The 17,920-nt window shown below is 46.0% G+C and overlaps 1 protein-coding gene across 26 annotated transcripts in view; it reads right to left on the bottom strand.

The window, feature by feature from the left end:
• LPP (LIM domain containing preferred translocation partner in lipoma) overlaps positions 1 to 17,920 on the bottom strand; it is a 381,405-nt gene that overhangs the window by 208,462 nt on the left and 155,023 nt on the right. For all 26 annotated transcript variants that reach the window (XR_011099536.1, XM_068692525.1, XM_068692517.1 and 23 more), the window contains one exon: positions 7,486 to 7,687. Coding sequence is in view for 25 of the 26 variants with exons in the window: in XM_068692525.1 (XP_068548626.1) it covers positions 7,486 to 7,678 (193 nt within the window). In the remaining variant the exon portion in view is untranslated. The remainder of the gene's footprint in view (positions 1 to 7,485; positions 7,688 to 17,920) is intronic.

Below are 17,920 nucleotides of genomic sequence, written 5' to 3'. Positions count from 1 at the left end.
AAAAGGAAAAAAAAAATATACGTATAATCCTTTATTATAACAGTTAGTTTTCAGGGCATAAAAAAAGCTGCATCGAGTGAACGAGGGCAAAAAAAATAAAAAATGTTACTTGACTGTTAACTGTCATATAACAATTGTTATTATTTAACAGACTAGCATCTGGAGGATGTTAAAATTTCAGATTAAAATAAAAGGGACAAGTGCTGCCTGCTTGAATTCAAGCTATTTCAGCATTAACATTGCTCTCTCGTTTTGATTGGGCACCACAGCCCTTTAGAACTATATAGAGAACAAACATTATCTTTTTAAAAGTAGGTTTGATATAGTCGATGACAGATGTTTGCAATTTGAGTTATAAAAAGATGGCTTCTTTCCAATCCAGTGTATGTCAGATCCGTCTTTTTTTTTTTTTCCCCTTCCCTTTTTTTGCCCTTTTTCTTTATTCTACCCAAACTATTGTGGTTCACAGAACAGGCCACTGCAAAGATGAATCACTATTCAATGTTTGAAATAATGAAGTGGAAAAATTAAATATAGAATCTTGAAAGAACAGACAGGAGGGAAGGAAAAAGAGAAAAAATATGCACGGCAGAAAAAATTAAAAATCTACCTGCTGAGGAGTGTAATGTTTGCTTTACGATACCAAATAACAAAGAAAATACAAGCTCACTCACCAGAATGAAAAACAAGGCTAGGTATTACTTCAAGCAGTTCCCAAATAAGTGGCAATATGTTCCAAAGCCTCTGAAAGTTTAATATTTGTAATTCTAACAAAACACAGTCAGAATTGTTAATAAAACCCGGTGGCTTGACTTGACATTTTGTGAACTACAGATAAGTATACTGGTTCAATAATAGTCTTTATGCACCTGTTTTATGTTGCATTTTTTCCCAGTGCCATTATCTGAGGTGGTATTTCAGAAAAGAAAATGTTCATCCTGAGAGCAAAGCCAAGAGCACAAACCTCCATATTTGTCTCCAGCAAAAAAAAGAAAAAAAAAAAAAAGAAAAAAGCAGACTCAGACACTATAATCCAGCCTGAGCAGTAACTTCTGGTGAGATGACTGCAATCAAAGTGGTAGGGCCCACCCAGCGCTGGTTTATTTCCACCAGGGAGAACGCCAAGTCCTGACGCTGGTCACCGCACCGCAGACACCGCGGCAAAACTCGGTCTCCGTTTAACTTTAAACACCAGAAAAAGAGGTAAGAGAGGAACCGAGGCAAAAAGGCAGGGGATCAGCAGAGAGGGATGCTACTGCTTTGCCAACACGAAGGGTATGGGGTCTGTTTAACCACTATCAAGGTTTCACAAGCCATGGAGCAGAGGGGCTGATACCCGGGCACAAAGGCACCAGCTTGGCCTCATGTGTCTTCAGCGCGGCTCAGCTTGCTCGGGGTGATTTAAATCCACTATTACACAAATGAGAACCACCACTAACTTCCAACTGGTTTCACTTGGTTCTTAACCAACGGGGAAGAGGATGTCATTAAAGGGAAATCAATCGAGACTTCCGAAAGGCTGCTCCAAACTGGTTCTCGGCAACCCTGTAATGAGGGACCCCCAGCTTCCCACGTGTTCTGTGGGGTTTAGGGGCTTGGTCCGCCCGTTAAATGCTCTTGTGTGGAAGGTAGCAAAGCCACCACAAAGAGGCCTGCAGATTTAAGTTCATTTTCCCTGGCTGTATTTTGTAAGTGCCTGTGGATGATGCAGTCCTGACACTAATGAATAAAGTATTGCTTCATCTGCTCCATTTCATTCCGCACCAGAAACACATGGAAGAACGAGAGCAAGAATTTAGAAGGGCTTTAAAAGTTTATAATACTCGTTTCAAAAAAGCTTTCTTTAAAAAACAAGCACCGACGTGGGGGCTGTGCTTAGGCAGTCAGGATGATTTGCAGCGGTGGCAGCCCTCTTTATTCCCACAACATTTCTCATCTCTGCGAGCGCAATCCTGAGAGCGTGATGGGAGCGGAAAAGGGTTACAGCATTTCTCAGCCTATTTTCCTGTCCCATCACCGAGATGCTGCCTCACTCCCGGAGCTTCAGTGCTTTTATCAGCTGGCGGCAGAGCTGGAAGCAGACTAGCAGGTCCTGCTGGAAACTCCCTGGGATTTGCAGGACCCAATCCAACATCAAAACGAGTGGATAACTGCACATTGCCGTGCCTCGCGTGGGCTGCAGCAGCAGCCCAGGTGCTCAGCTCACAGCACATGAAAGATAGCAAACCTTTGCTTCTACCACGATAAAAGGGGGTTGAACTAAATCCCATTATCTCGTGTTAGTTTGGGGCTGAGCGCATGCAAACCACCACCAGAGCACAGCTGGCACAGGGCTCCCTACTCATGTGTGTGAGCCTCCTGCCAGCTACAAGCAAAACTGAACAATATGCCCCAAAAGCTCGTGGGAAGCAGTAAGGAGAGCAGGTACACCTCTGCCACGCAACCAAGCGCAGCCCTTCCAGCAGCAGGGTTTGCTCATGCCATGCCATGGTGCAGACCCAGCACAGACAACCAGAAAAACAACAGGGGAAAAAAAAAAAGAAAAAGCAGAAAAAATGCAGAATCTCCCAAGTCAGCCTGAATTTATCCTTTCAGGGCTCTCATCCAAGTAATGAATAGACTCTGGAGCGGTTTAGTTTCTATGAACTGTCAAAGACTGCAGAGCAGGGAACAGCACAGCTAAAACACTGAGTGTCTATTCCAATAAATCCATACCCAGGCTTCAAAAATTAGACAGAGATACTGATAGCAGCTGCTGTAAACAAAACCCACTAGGTATATTTGCCTACAAGAAAAAACAAACAGCATGATAGTTCACGCTCCCGGTCCCTTACAGAGGCAGCAGAATATAATTAGCCACTGCTCGAGATTCTCCACATAGATGAAGAGGAGGAGGGCAGAGAGGGTCAGGACCTGGGAAACCTGCATCAGCCAGGTTCAAGCATACACAACGTGGTGTCAACTACATAAGCTCGCCCTGGAGCCAGCACTGCTGCTGTGCCTTGCCTCGTGAGTCGCAGCCCTCTCCTCCAACTAGGGTAGATGGAAGGAGGTGGTTTTAAAAAATAAAAACAAAGACGAAAACCGCAAAGACCTGCGCATGAGCCTTCTGTCATTCACTATACCTGAAAGTGCCCCAAGGAAAGAAAGGAGGAGAATGAAAGAGCTTGCATTAATTCTCATCTCTTCATTTAGTTTCCGTTATTAAATCCATATTAATCGTTTCTGCAGGTATTACATTCACCAGGGGTGGCAACTGCAAGGAAAAGACAACGGCACTGACAAACACAGAATTTGGAAGGAGTTGGCAGCATAAACTCAAGTGGCTGATTTTGCAAAGCCCGTCCTCACAGCCTCCAAAAGGGTAACAAAGAAACCTGCCCAAGTGCTGTGCAACCCCATAAACTCCACGACTGTCCTGGGAGGGATGTTATCTGCATGGCCCTTTGTGGCCAGGGCTGGACCTGTGCTATCTGTCTCACACACACGCCTGGTCACATCCCTGCAAATGAAATATATTGCAAGACGATGAGGACAGATGGAAGCCTTCCCCATGCTTCCTAGCCAGGCGATACTTTTTGTCCCAGTGCTGGTAAATGCTGGGCTGTAAAGCCCACCCCTGCTTGGAGAGCAGCCTCCCAGAGCCCACGGGCTGTGCTCGATTTGCATCAGCCCCGTGCTGCTCCTGGGTTTGCACCGCTTCGTGTCTGCGGGGTTTTACTTGGAGGGGAGGGGAAGGCAAGGGGGAAAGAGCTTTTGCGGTTATGAAAACCAGCTTGAAACCAAAAGGATCCAAACCAAAGGCAAATCACACCACAAAGCCTGACACTGTGACTGCGCTCAAGCCATCCGATAACCTGAGGAGCCCCGGCTCAGGCTTTTCTGAGCACCCGAGGCTGCACAGTTTTGAAACCCCTGATTTTGGCCTCACAAGCTTTTTTACTGCTTGAACGTCTGGACACCTAATTTGGATTTCCACTTTAGCTCATTTGCAGCTACGTTTCCTCCCCACAGACACTTGCTTTTCTTGTACAAAACCATCTCCCCCTAGCCCGAGCAGCTCTCCTTCCCCTGGGGGGCACAGAGGGAGCTGTGTAGGACATCAGGCACCTGCACAGGGCGGGATTGCAGCACTCACGCCTCTCAGGATCAGGCCCACGCTGAGCAGCAGTGTTTGCGCCCCTGGGTTGAACTTATTGAAAACAGACCCCAGCAGTGACTCTTCCCACGGAGAAAGAGCATGCAGGGATTTTGGCAGGGTGCTGCAGAGGGCTGAGAGACGGCGAGAGAAAGCATCTCCCTCTCCCATGTGCCGGGGAGGAAGGATCGGAGATGAAGAGCAGCAGCAAGGGCCCATATGGACGGGGTGGGGAGCAGATGAGCCCCAGCACACTGCTGTGCCAGCACGGCTCCTGCAACCCAGCAAGAGCTGCCACCCGCCAGCCCGAAACCCCAGCACAGAAATTCATCCCTCCCCCAAAGAGAGAGGCTAAGACAAAGCAGTAGGTACAGACCCTGCAAAGCAGGGAGGAAGCATTTGAGGTTAGCAAGGTTAATCCTCCACGAGCTGCTGCCACAGGGCAGGCTAGCACGAAATCCTCCAGAAAGCCAGCCCAGACCACAGCACATGGAAGCCCAGTCTGCTGTTTGTAGGGTCTGTAAAAACACAGCAGTCCCCACCTTTCTGGCTAGCTGTTCGGCAGAAACCCATGCAGCACGTTAATCAGAGCCGTGTTCTTATTTATTATTATTATTATTACTATAGTCATATCCCAAGGTCCCCAGACAGATCCCTGTGACTGCAAGACTTGTTTTTTTCTCTGCTGAGGTGACAAATCTAGCTCACAACAAGCCTCAGCGAGGCACTGTGGCAAACAGCGAGGAGGGGGACTGGCACCACCGAGAAAATTGCTCACTTAGCTGGTCTGAACCACGCACGTCTTGACTGCTTCCAGCACATTAAAATGCTCCTGTTTTATAAACCGCTGGCTGATGCGGTTTCTGTTTTCGTTTTACTCCTTTAACTATTTCTAACTTGCTTCAAAGTTCTCTTTTCATCGGCACCTCCTGGCTGGCTTTTGTGCAGGGATCTGGAAAAACAAAAAAGTCAAGGTGGGACCAAGGAAAGGCCACTGCAGAGGCACCAGAGGCCAAAGGCTGGAGGAGCTTTGGTCCAGCCCCTCCTTGTGCACACAGGTGCCTGGCTCACAGGTTTTTCATTCTGGTGTCTTCCCAGTGAAGAGATGAAAATACACTGGAGTACAACAGGGAGCTGCAGCACCTCCGCCTACGGCCTTGCAGCTCACCAGATGGGAAAGCCCCAGCTGAACAAATTTAGGTGGTGCCCCTTTAGGCAGCGGGACACGGAGCCGTCTCCCTGGCTGAATCATTGCTGCAAAACCAACAGAGGTCGTTGAAGAAACAATTAGGGGGCTCGCAGGAGAGAACAGAGCCATAAAAAGTGAATGAGGCATGGCGAGCTAAATATTTTCTTGCTGTCCCTCCTCACCTGCCAGATCCCCAAAGCCTCGTGTTCTCAGGGTTATATAGGGTTGAGCTAATGGCTTTGTACCAGCTGCTGACGCCGACTGGCAGCGTGTCACCTTCTGGAAGTGGATTAGCTTAAGCTGCCCGCACGCCATCACATCACTAAGCCAGTCCCTGACCGGGTCTTCGCCATCCCTCAGTTCTTCCAAGCCTGTCCGGTGACGACAGCATCTCTAAAAGCCCAGAATAATGCGAGGCAGAGGACTGATATGGAAAAAAAAATAAATAAAAATCTGCAAAGGCCACCTGTGAGTTCCCTAAATCTCCCCATTTCTAATGGATCAGATGCTGGCAGGACTGGGTAGCCCATGTTGCACGAGGAACGCTTGCATGGCTCACCCACCCTTCTCAGCCTGCAGCACCCGGGTGCTGCTCTGCTCCTATGGGAAGTCTCCTTCCCCAAATGCCAGGGAACAGATTTTTTTTTTAGAAGGTGGTGATGTTCCTGAGTCACTTAGTATCAGATCTACAATAATTAAAGCATCAACAATTAAGGCATAGTGACATTTCTGACAAAAAAAATAGTGGGTGATCAACAACAGTTTTCCTGGAGGAAAAATAAAAGTGTCACTTTTCATTACTATTTTAAGTTTTAGGGGAATTAAAAAAATAACAATCTTTTTTTTTTTTTTTTTTTTTTTTAAGAATTCCACTTTACTTGAAAGTGACATTTTCATTGCACTTCAGAAACGGATTATTTTTACTTTTTTTTTTTTAATTCCAAATGTCTTTCTCTTCCCCTTACTTGCTAATGTTTTGTTACTGAAGGCAACAGAACAGGTGCATATGACTTAGTTTCTCCCCTCCAACACATTTTCTTTTTTCGTTCCGAATTCTCTGAAGTTAGAGTGGCAGAGGGAAAAAAACGAAGCACTAGTCAGACTATTCCAACTTTCCTACTAAACATCCTTAACTTTAGAAAATTGCTTAAGTGTGAGATTTTATATGTTGCTTTGTTTTTCTTTCTCCTTTCTGTTACTCTATAGTCTTCCTGAAAATGCACACAATTTGAAAAAATAAGAGTAGAAAAAGGAAAAAAAATACAGATGAGATTTATGTTACGGCACTCGATACAAAAGAAGGAAAAGTGGAGATGGAACAAAGTAGCACATCCAAAACTGAAAATCAAAAGCTGGTTTGGCAATTTTCTTGAATACAACTGAGTTTGTTCCTGCTTTTATCCCTGCCTCCACATGTCCATGGAACAGGAACCCAACAACTGTGTTTGCTGCTCAACTGCATGAAGAGAGCAGGGCTGTTAAAGCAGGGGGTTGAGCACGGCTGACATGTGGTGATCGGTAGGCTTTTGTTTTACTGACAGAACATCTTCAGAGGTTACTGTAATGGTTGTGTAAATATCCACATAATTATACCATTAAGTTATTTCACATTCAAGAGCCTGCCACAGTAGATGAAAAAGAATAAAACTGAATCAAACCAGCAGGCTGGAGAGGAAGCATGCCTAGAACCATTCTGCCAAATCCATGCCCTAACACCTCTACCCACATCCCAAACTCCATCCCATGTTTGTAGAGGATGTGCTGATGCACAAAAAGAAACAACATCAAGGAGTGTGCTCAAGCTCTAGCTCCTTGGATCAACACATACTGGCAAAAGACAAAATAAAAAATAAATAAATAAAAAATAAAAAAGCAAAACTCATTGAAAAGCACCAGTCTTGGAGATAGGACATCTGCTTCCAATTAAAACTAAGAAAAATTTGTCCCCCTGTCCTCCTCCAGCCCTGCACCCCTCAGGAAGGTAGCTAGCCAGAGGAAGGGGGAAGAGATACTTTCACATTCTTCTTGATTTAAATGATCTCAGAAAGGGAGGCTGCCACAAACACACAAGCCAAGAGAAAGTCCAGCACGGTCTGTGTTAAAGGTTAACACAGACTCCCTTGAATTAGACAGTTGCTTCCTCAAAGAATTTACTCACCATCACCTCCTGGTTGCTTGTATGGGTTGTACTTTGGCTTGGGGGCAACAACGGGTGCAAACTTCTTTGGCGTCTGCTGGGTGGACACCGAGATGCTGGGAGTCCCAAAGGCATGCGTGGTCTCCATCCTCGCTGTGACGTGGCCAACAGGCTCGTTGGTACTCTTGGGTGGCAGCCAGGACGGGTGGGACATGGTTCAGATCTGGGGAGAGGCAAACAAGGATCAATCGCACATGCATTAGGAATTTAGGCTGGGGAGCTAACAGTTGTAAACTTTGCTAATTTGTTAAATTAAACCCACAAAATATACAATGTGATTAACCTTTGCATGTTTATCTTTAAGCACATTGGTCCCACTGCACAGGAATTCAGATCTGAACTTGCATTTCTTTCTCCAGTTGGTTGGAATTACTGATCAGCTCCTTGCTGGTGTCTGCAAGAGTGTTGTTATTTTCCTCTTCTTACCAGAGTTGAGGCAGGCTGATACCCCGGAGGAGCCCATCACTCCCACCATCTATTCAGCACGATAGCAATGTATTTGCCTTTCCCTGTTAGGCTTTTGTGAGTACATTAACGTAGGGCACTACAGGTGCTCTGGGGACAAGTGTCATTACAGGCAGGCAGACACGCTTCCAAAATACACCTTTAGCACTTTTCAACATGTCATTTGTGGCCCCAAATCCCACTGTCGTTCATTTAAACTTTTAAGAAAAAGGATTTCAAAAGCAGCTAATCCTTCCTGATGCCTCCATTTCTGAATGCCCAGCTTAAGATATTTTAAAAGCACGTCAATTTTGAAAAAACGCCAGGATTCCAAAACCACTGACAACCAGGCTCCTTTTAGACATCTCAACTTGTGTAACAGAAAACAGAGGCAGCCCAAATCATTACTTATTTATGAAAATCTTGGCTTCGGTCTCTTTAAAAGCCTACATCACTTTTGAGAACTGGACTCAACGCTGCTGAAAATATTGCCCATAAAAAACCTGTTTGTAATGGGCTGACCTGCAATGAACAAGTGCTTTCCACTGCACACAAGCCACAGCCGTTGGGGAGCTGCGATGGTCCTACAGCACCAGCACGTTATGCCTCTAAGCTGGTTTTGAGCTGTGGTGAGGAAATAAAGACCCCAAACGGACAAAAGCCATTGCTAATTTTGGAGCCCTTGAGTGCCCGTCACTTCTGCCCATGTCCTGCTTCGGTGCTGGGACTCGCCAGGGCTCTGGAAACCAGGCACAGCTGGGACTTGCTCTGGAAAGATTTGTTTAGATCAGAAAGGCTGGAAAAGGATCAGTGCGAGAGACAGCACCGGGCCAGAGAAGACATTAGCTGACTGCTGTTGCGTAAAAGCATTTCCAGCTGGGCACGGCAGGGCAAAGCAAAGGCACGGCTGGATTTGCAGAGGGGTCTCTCGCTGCTGCCAGGGCAGAGATGCTCGGGAGTCCCAGCTCTGCTGAGCGCGGCAGCACAGGGCTTTAGTGGCTGGTGCGAGCAGTCCTCTGAGGTCAGGGTGGGGAAGATGAATGGGGACAGATGAAGGATGGCCTCTGGCAGATGTACACCCCCTCGGAGTGAAATCATTACCAAGCCCCACAGCGCAGCAGCTCTCGAGCTGTTCTGACACAGCTCTGTGGTCACGCATGCAGCCATCTATTTGAATGTCTCACGGGGAGGCATTTCCAAAGCTGAGAAGTGCAGCCACATATAGCCAGCTGTAAAGGTCAGTGCTTAAAATCTGAAAGCAAACGCACAACTGATATTGTCACCTCCGCCACGTCCCATCAGACAAGGAGAGCGAGGATCTCCTCACTGATATGTGGGGGAATGCAGGGCCACCTCCTGCCCACCTGGGCATGTTCTTGGTGCCTCGAAGTGAACACTTCCAGGCACACATCCATGCACACACACTTCTCAGAAACAAGTAACATTGGAGCTCTGCAACCAGCCCCCAGGATTATATGGAAAATTTAGGCATAAGGAAGTCGCTTCTGACAGTGCATTTAAGTCTACCTAGAAAAAAAAAAAAAAAGGGAGATATCACACTCCATTTCCCTTTTCTCCTAATTTGGGCTCAGGTGTCACTAGAAATGTCAAGACCAAGCAGTTGGGGTTTAGGTACGGAGGTATTTTGCCAACTCACGCTGGCTGGCAAAGCATCTGCCTCTGAGAAGCTTTATGGTGGAGCAAGATCAGTTGAGTCCTTTATTGAAGCAGCAGATAAGGACTCTTGGATTTGAACCAGAGAAAGTAGTCTGATGGGCTCCTATATGGACAACGGTGCCCCAGCAATTTGCTGTTAGACAGTAATGCTGAATCAGTGGGGGGCAGAAGTGGGAAAGGAGCAAGGTCTCCACATGGGGCAGTACCTCCAGCTGACAGCAATGCTTGTTAAGCCGTGTGCCTCTTCTAGCCTAAGACTCCTCCAGGTAACAAGCTTCTTACTGGAGTTTTCATTTCTCCTGAAAGCCTGCAAAGAAAAGCCAGTCCCAGTGTCTGACCCAGCACTAGGAAATGGACAATTTGTGGTCATTTTCCACCTCTTTCACTCTTTGTGTGCGAGAGGAACCGCCACGTGCCAACTATCAGCCCCAGCACTCCCTCACCATGCAGCTGGACTGCTCGTGGCCACAGGTTTTGCAATCCCTACTGCTGGAGGACGAGCAGGAGGCCACTGGTGCCAGCACGGAGGGACTGGCTCAAAACGAAATGAGTGGAAGCGTGGCAGGGGCACCCTGGAGTCAGACAACCATCGAAGGCCGAGCTGCAAGGATGCATCATTCCCTCCCACATACGGCTGCCGGCCAAGCTCACGATGACAGTGCAGAGCATCATTCTGAAAGCAAGAAGTGAAAGGCAGGTCCTCCCCGCAGGGCTGCAGAGGAAACCAGCCGTGACGGGTGGGCCGAACCGCGCTCCCGCCGCCTGGTACTTCCCGTTACCAACACCAGCCCTGTCGGACCTCAAAAATGACCATTAAAGCACGGAGATTGACCAATCCTGCCACATCTTCCTCACACGTCATTCAAAGATGTAAAGGATGGCAATACAAGTCAGGCAGCTCTCAGAGCAGACAGCAATGTGGGTGCTTAGCCTTAGCAGGACAGCTCTGAGCTCTGCTCTCTTACCACATCCGAAGGTGACTGTACCTTGCCCATTGCTGCAAGCATCCTGGAGTTTTATTCTGACAGGTTTTCAGCCCCTGGTTTGACATCTTGTATGAAAGATCATCCCATTGTAGAAAGCTCCCTCAGACCCCTGGCATTACCTCCCCACTGATTCAAAGCAAACAAACAGCACTAACAAGACGATCATCATTCCTGCCCTGGCAGCTCCCCAGTTCTTCCTCACCCACCTCCCAGGCAACGTGCCTTGGTCCCACTGAGCTCTTTATGGTCTGCCAGGTTGGTGGCAGGGCCGGGTTGAGAGACGCAAGGAATATCCGCTTCAGCAGGCAGGTTGCACAGTGCTGGGGACAACCAACCACAAGGTGACAGCCCAAGGAACGAGCTTAAAGAGCAGCCTGTTCTGACGGGCAGTTTGGGAATGTGCAGGACCACGCTGCTGTAACTCTGTTGCTGACTGTAAGCTGGCATGCAGCTCCATCCCAGCTACCCTCTCACACATTTGTTTTGGCGGCAGTGGTGTATTCTAATTGTTTCCCTGTTAGCCTTTCTATTCCTCTTTCTCCCCCTCTCATTTTCTGTTATGTATTTGCTGTCACTCGTTTTTGTTATCTGTGCCTTGACAATGTTTTCAGCAACTTCCCTTTTCCTCGTCTGTTCCAGCCCCAGCCTCGATTAAATTTAGCCAAACTACTTTGCAGGATGATGAAAAAGGAAAATGAACTAACTTCTTTTTAACAGCTGAAGCTGAACTTCTGGGTTTGTTCTGTTCTCCCCTCAACGTTTTTAATCTTTGCAGTGCACATGACTGTGTGCCTAGGGTAAAAGGCCAAGGGCAAGGCAATCTAAGGGTCTGTGGCTTTTTAAGGAGCACAGCACCCCATCTCCCTGCAGCCTGCTCCACAGTGGTGCACTCTGGCTAATTTAGACAAAGCAGTCAGTGCTCCCTCACCATTTCCCACAATATTGCCTGTTTTCCACCAGAAGCTTCTTTGGAGCAAAACAGATTAACATTTTTTGATGTAGATAAGTAATCAGAACAGCACAGGAAAACCTGTCTTACCCTAAACTTACTCTTATCTGTGTCACTGCCTCGGCATCGTTGTGCTTCCTGCACTTGGACGAGAACCTCCAAAAGGTAAAGGCGATGCTCTTCTACATGGATAGCAAACACGACCAGCAAGAGTAAAGTGTATATTTCACTTTTGTCTTAGAAGTGTTTCCTTCCAAATATATATATATATATATATTTCTGCCAGTTCTACAATGAATAGTGTAGCTTTCAGAAGTTTCTAGCTGGGTGTGGGATGTAGAAGGTTGCAAAAGTCGGTGACAGCAAGAAGGCAGAAGTCACTGAGAAACTCAAAAACTAGAAAGAACGAAGCTGCATTGGATATCACAGGCTCGAGAGAGGTAAGTAACAGGAAAAATGCAATGAAGGGACCATCAGGATGGATGGATTGGGGGAACCCAAGAAACAGGATCAGAAGAAAGACCCTGGGAGCATGCACACTGGCAGGGGATGATGGAGCTGTTAAAACAGCTGCATTGCCCATGTCTGTGGGTGAATACAGCAAGCTCCTCCTTCAAGCTTAATAGCGGCTGGAATGAAAAACCATCAGATCCAGTATGAATCACCAGTTCTCCAAAAAAACAATTCCCCCACTGGAGGAAAGTGACTCTCATCAGCCTTTTGCTGTCCAAGCCAGCTACTGTTACTCCTCGTATGCCAAATGCAGTGCATTAAGGGCCTGATCCCTCTGCTGCTCCAGTCACCAGTTGGATCACAGAGCTCTCATCGAAAAGCTGAGGTGCAGGCTAAATCTCTGGTTGCCTCACATTTCTGCTCCAAGCAATGCATTCGTCAGGCACAGCTTCCCTTCAACGAGTCCCCTCCCAGCAGATCTCGCCATCCCACATCTAATACAGCCTGTCTGGAATGATTTTCGTCATCAGAGCCTGGGACCCGGGGAATCCTCCCACAGCAGCTGTGATCTCTTGCTTCCCAGTTTGTGCCCTATTTCCCTCTGTTTTGTCTGAAGTCTTCTGCATTTCTGCCTGCCTCTCACACAGCCACCCTCAGCAGTAACTCAACAGGTCCTTCCCCAGTCTGGCTACTTTTTCCTGCGACTCCTTACGCTTTGGCAATACCTCTTCATACCAAATTCACAGACTCACCCCATAAACTCCCCTAAATCTTCCTTCTGTCACCACTTTTGAACTCCTGTTGACCATCTCGTCTAGCCCTCCTGCGCGTTGAAGGGTGTTGAACTCCACCCAACTCCTTTTCCATGAAGCTTTGTTGAGCTGAAGAGTATTTGTTAGAAAGTATAAGCAGTCTCTACCTGAAGAATGCAACCAATGGAGAATCCACCGCAACACTAGGTAAATTGTTTGGGCAAGCAATTAAGCACCATAATTATAGCTTCTTCTTTATGTCTGGCTTAAATTTATCGAGCTCCACTTCCAACCACAGGGTTTTGCTACACTCCTCTCATCTGCATTACTGACCTCCTTAGGCAGATCCTCTCAGAGCACAGCCAGGTCTTTGGTGAAATCAAATTAAAACATTTAAATTAAGTATCAATTAAATACACTGTTAAGAACAGACTTCTCTTGATTTACTCGTGTATTTACTCCGAACTCTCTCCAATTTTTCAGCAACCTTTTGTGAAATGGTGGATGCTAGCATATGACCATTTTTTCAAGAACGATAACTTAAAATGGAAAGGGTAATACAATGAATAATATCAAAGACAAAAACCATACTGAATTCAGCTGTGGCTGCCTGAGGTTCTGTTATCCTTCCTTCCTTGGAAGCAAGCATTAGTCATCATCTGCTTTTGGAGGTAGAGGATAAGACCAGACTAACTATGATAAATAACATTAAGAGCAAAGAGTGAAATCACACTGAATAAATAAGGAAAACAGCGTGCTCTGGTTCTATCATTAGGACAATCTTAATGCTGTAAATTCAGAAAATTCTAACCATGAAAGAACACATTGCAGCAGAGGAACTGGAATCCATGAATCCCAAGATGAGACCACACTATCTAAAAACATCAGACCAGGAATATCAACAGAAGATAATGCCAGGCTAATAAAATCCTGACAAGGCTTTTTTTTTTTTAATGTGTTTTTTTTTTTTCTTTTTTTAAAGCACATAACGGCTTGTTTTTTTTGTTTGTTTGTTGTTTTTTTTTTGCTTTTAATTACAGGATGTCATTCATCTTTGAGAAGCAAAGGTAAAACAGAGGGTTCCAAGTCAATTTAGCCTGATATCAGATAAACAATGGAAGGGTAGAGTACCAATTTGTCTATTCTGAAATTGTTAGTACATTTGTCTCTGAGGCAGGCTGGCTTTCCTGTGATTAGACTGTTACCCAAATAAATCTTCATTTCATTTTCATATTTGTAACACGGACCAAATACTCCTTGGATGTTGATGGGCTTTGCCAAGGCAGAAGAATTTGTCCCTGAGTTAATTAAGCTAATGCTATGCAGTGGGTAGAAACAGTGTTTAAGAAAAAACGAGGAACAACAGTCTGTTCTTCCAGACAATCCGCTCTGTTGTCCATCCTACTCCTTCCTAAATCCACTGGCTTGATCTAGATCCATAATGTCCTTAGTATCACCCATGCACAGTTAACCATCAGCCCTAAGGCCACGGGCATGACAAGATACGGGGAGGTCAGTACCTTGTCACTGACACAAGATGCAGCTGGAAGCCCTCCAGTGGTTTCTCTCGGATGCAATTCAGGCAGAGAATCGAGGCTTCTCCTCCGCTGGATAAGCAAAGTTCATCTCTATGGGCTTACAAGAGCTACGTGTAGACAGGCAGATTGCAATCTCCCCATGCTCCCGTCTCTTCCATCCACACAGCAGGACTCAAAGAGAAAAATTCTGGCTTTACTTCATCTTCCAGAGGAGTTTTAAAGACAAGTTCTAGCACTGAACCAAGGAGACATCCGTCCTGATGAAAAACCATGCCATACATTGCCCCTTCCAGTCACAGGTACAATCCACAACACTCAACATTTCTACTCTTCTTTTTTTCCCCCTCCTGAAACTTCCAAAAGCAGAACCCAAATGCTCTGCTGAAATACAGTTCTTTGCTTTGTCCTTATCACCTCCACTCCACTAATTATCCAAAAGCAGTAATTGAGGCTGACCAGAGAAATTTGCTCTTTATAAACTCCCAAAGCTGCTTGTTTCTCTTGGCATCGTTCCACTCTGAATGTTAAGTTAATTTATTTCTCCATTTAGGGCCAGTGATCTCTAGCCATGAAGCTTTCCTGCTTCTTGTGGTCTCCAAAAGAGGACATAATGTCAAAATTCTGGTCTCATTAGAGGGCTTTAACCAAACATAGGAAGTACCATAGCTACTTACAAGCTCAGCCCAAGCCCTCTTGGGATGTCTTTCCCATATGGTGCTATTTATCCTCATCAATTTTACATCATATGGGAAATTATGTGATTTGGGGAAATTGTGATCCCTTTTGAACCCCCTTAATTCTCGCTGATCTGCACAACATCTCACAAAGCTTAAGGCCTGTAGCATTAACCAGTCCAAAGAAGCTCCTCCTTCAGACGCTGCCAGTGGCAAACTGACTTGGGTCCTCAAACACCACATCAGCAACCAGGAGAACCGAAAAGCCACAAGAACAGCTCTGAGCACTGGGATTACTGGGGGGGATGACGTGACCCCAATCGCTGCTTAGCAGCAGAGAGCTAGCAGGAGTCATTGAGCCCAGTGACCATCTTTTTAAACCTTACACACACAAAAAAAAACAAACAAACTGATGCACATGGACTCCAATTTCTTGGGGCAGATCTCTCCCTGAGATTAATTTCTTTGCTTGCATACATTTTGCACTGTTTCTGGACATTTGTTCGTGTTTTGCTTTAGTCTTTTACAGCAGCTGTCAGCTGGAGCAAGTATAAATCTCTCTCTCCCCTAGACCTAGATTTTCTTCCAATTGCTTGGATAGGGCTGGGTTTTGTATCCTCAGCTCAATCCCCTTAAAAAGAAAAAATTAAAAAAAATGAAATCTCTTCTTCAGTTAAACGGGGCTGAAAGCATTCACCAACTTCCTGCTATGGGACATCACTAATGTAATCACAGGAATTAAAGGAGAAAGAAACCTAGTTAGAGCCCTGCCTGTGCTGAATTATTCCTCGATTCATATAATCTAGCATCATCTCGCTCTGGCTTTAACAGCTTCAATCAAATTTTCATGGGATCCTTCGGAAGACCGGACTTAAATTCAGCATTTGTCCTGCTTTGAGCAAAGGGTTTGCTCAGATGACCTCCAGAGATCCCTTCCAAAATCAATTATCAACACTTTAAGACCTGAGACTTCCAGCTACGGCTTTATCTGCCCTCAAAAGGGTTTACAGCAATATCGTTCTCAAATATGGACCGAGCCCATTCTTCTAACGAAATAACAAATACTTGGAAAATAACTTCTTTTTCTAACTTCTACAGTATCAATCAGGCGTAACAGGAAGACGGCGAGTCCGTAGCAGAGATGGTGAAGGTCTGTTAGAGATCTCTGCTACCAATGCAGGTTAAAGGCACCAGACACCAACCCAACACCACTTTCATCTTACACCAAAATCCTGCTGCTGGGACAACAACAGCATCAACCAAAACCTTACCCTTCTCTAAGCTTCCTTCTTGGTTTGTTTCTCTCATATCAGCCTCAAAGGTGGGAAAGGTAGAAGGGCAAACTAAACATAAAAATCCTTTTTTTTTCCCCAATATAATTGCATTAGTAGTTTTGGGATTAGATGCAGGCTATTTGAATTTGACTGCTGCTGCAAAACACACCCATAAAAACTGATGAGCAAGATCTTCCTTTTACAGCCATGTCACATCCTGGTGTTGGATGACAAACTAGGCTTTAAAAAACTAATAAATTGAACTTGACTGGCCCATGTGCATTGAAACAAAGAGATAGTACTGGCTCCCTGGAGATAGATAGATCTATCTAATCTAATACAACTCTAATGACCGCATTACAATTTCGCCAGAGAGCAGGCTGATTTCTGACTCCTGTGGTATGAGACAATCCTCAGCAACTCCAAACACGATCATATTGGATAAAACGTTAATCCGAGGCCTTAGCTACTTGTGGTCACAACAAACCCCAGGGCAATTGCAACAGAGGAGGTAGACCTGGTGGCCTGCCCAAAATGCTTACTCAAACACAGCAAAGTTTGTGGTTGAACCTTGAGAGCTGAGCCAGGAGGTAGCTCTGAGCCAGGCAAATTTCTTCCAGTTCTTAAGCTTTTCTTCCTGGTAACTTGACCTACAAGTTTGTGAGGGGGATGCTGCACTGTCAAAGGAAAGTTTGAGATGGATGCTTGAGAATTTTATGTAGAAAACAAGGAAGGAAATACACTGATAAGGATAGCAAAAGATCAGGCGGAATGACGCAGAGATGTTACTGTGGGGAGTCTCAGACCATGAGCTCCCTTACGCACACAATTTATTTTCAAGATCCTTTGGCAAAAAAGTCGCCTTTATTCTTGCTGTGGCCCTAATCACTGTCGTGCCTATGGTATAGCTCCATAATTGGGTTCCTACTTCAGCAAGGAGCTGCCAAACACAATAGAGTGTATCCAGCCGGTGCACATGTACTGGAATCAGATCTACCAAGAAGGTCCCACAGAAGAGCAAAGAAACCAGAACAACACAAAAGATGGCAAGGTTAAAGCTGTTAGAGCAAACCCAGGCAGTTTGGATGCTGATGATGCCTGTAAACAAGAAGGAACCATACGGAACTGGCGTTCAGCTCAGCAGCGAGATATCAACGAGACCCCGGTGGGACCCAACAGGACCGTGGCAGCGTATTGACACGGAGCTAATTGTATTAGCTCTGCAGAGAGCCGTGTGTACGGCTCAGCCTGGGGAGAACAGCAGGGACCTGAGCCCAGCAGAGAGGGGGAAACTGATAGTGAACACAGAAACAGAGCAGAGCTTGAGGTGCTAACCCAGCAAGGCTGGTGGGGGTGTAGGTACGCTACTGCTTATGGCAGGTTCTCCGCGCTGTGCCCCTCTTATAAACAGCCAGGGGGGCAGGAAGAGCCAGCTGCCACTTTCCTGGAACAACACACAGTTAACATTTGCAGTCTAAACCCCAAGATGTAGAGGACTTCTGTGAATGGCAGAGGAGCTGCAGCCCAGAATACGGGCACAGCAGGGGCCCTGCTCAAGTGGGATGTGAGCACAGGGTCAACACACCACTGTCACCTTATTCTGACACACCTCAAAGGGCTGGCAGTACGAACCAGAATTTGAAACCATA

This window comes from Anas acuta, chromosome 9 (assembly GCF_963932015.1).
Source record: "Anas acuta chromosome 9, bAnaAcu1.1, whole genome shotgun sequence".
Taxonomy (NCBI): domain Eukaryota; kingdom Metazoa; phylum Chordata; class Aves; order Anseriformes; family Anatidae; genus Anas; species Anas acuta.
The sequence above is the reverse complement of the archived record's forward strand: the minus strand, read 5'-3'. Positions and strand labels throughout refer to the sequence as shown.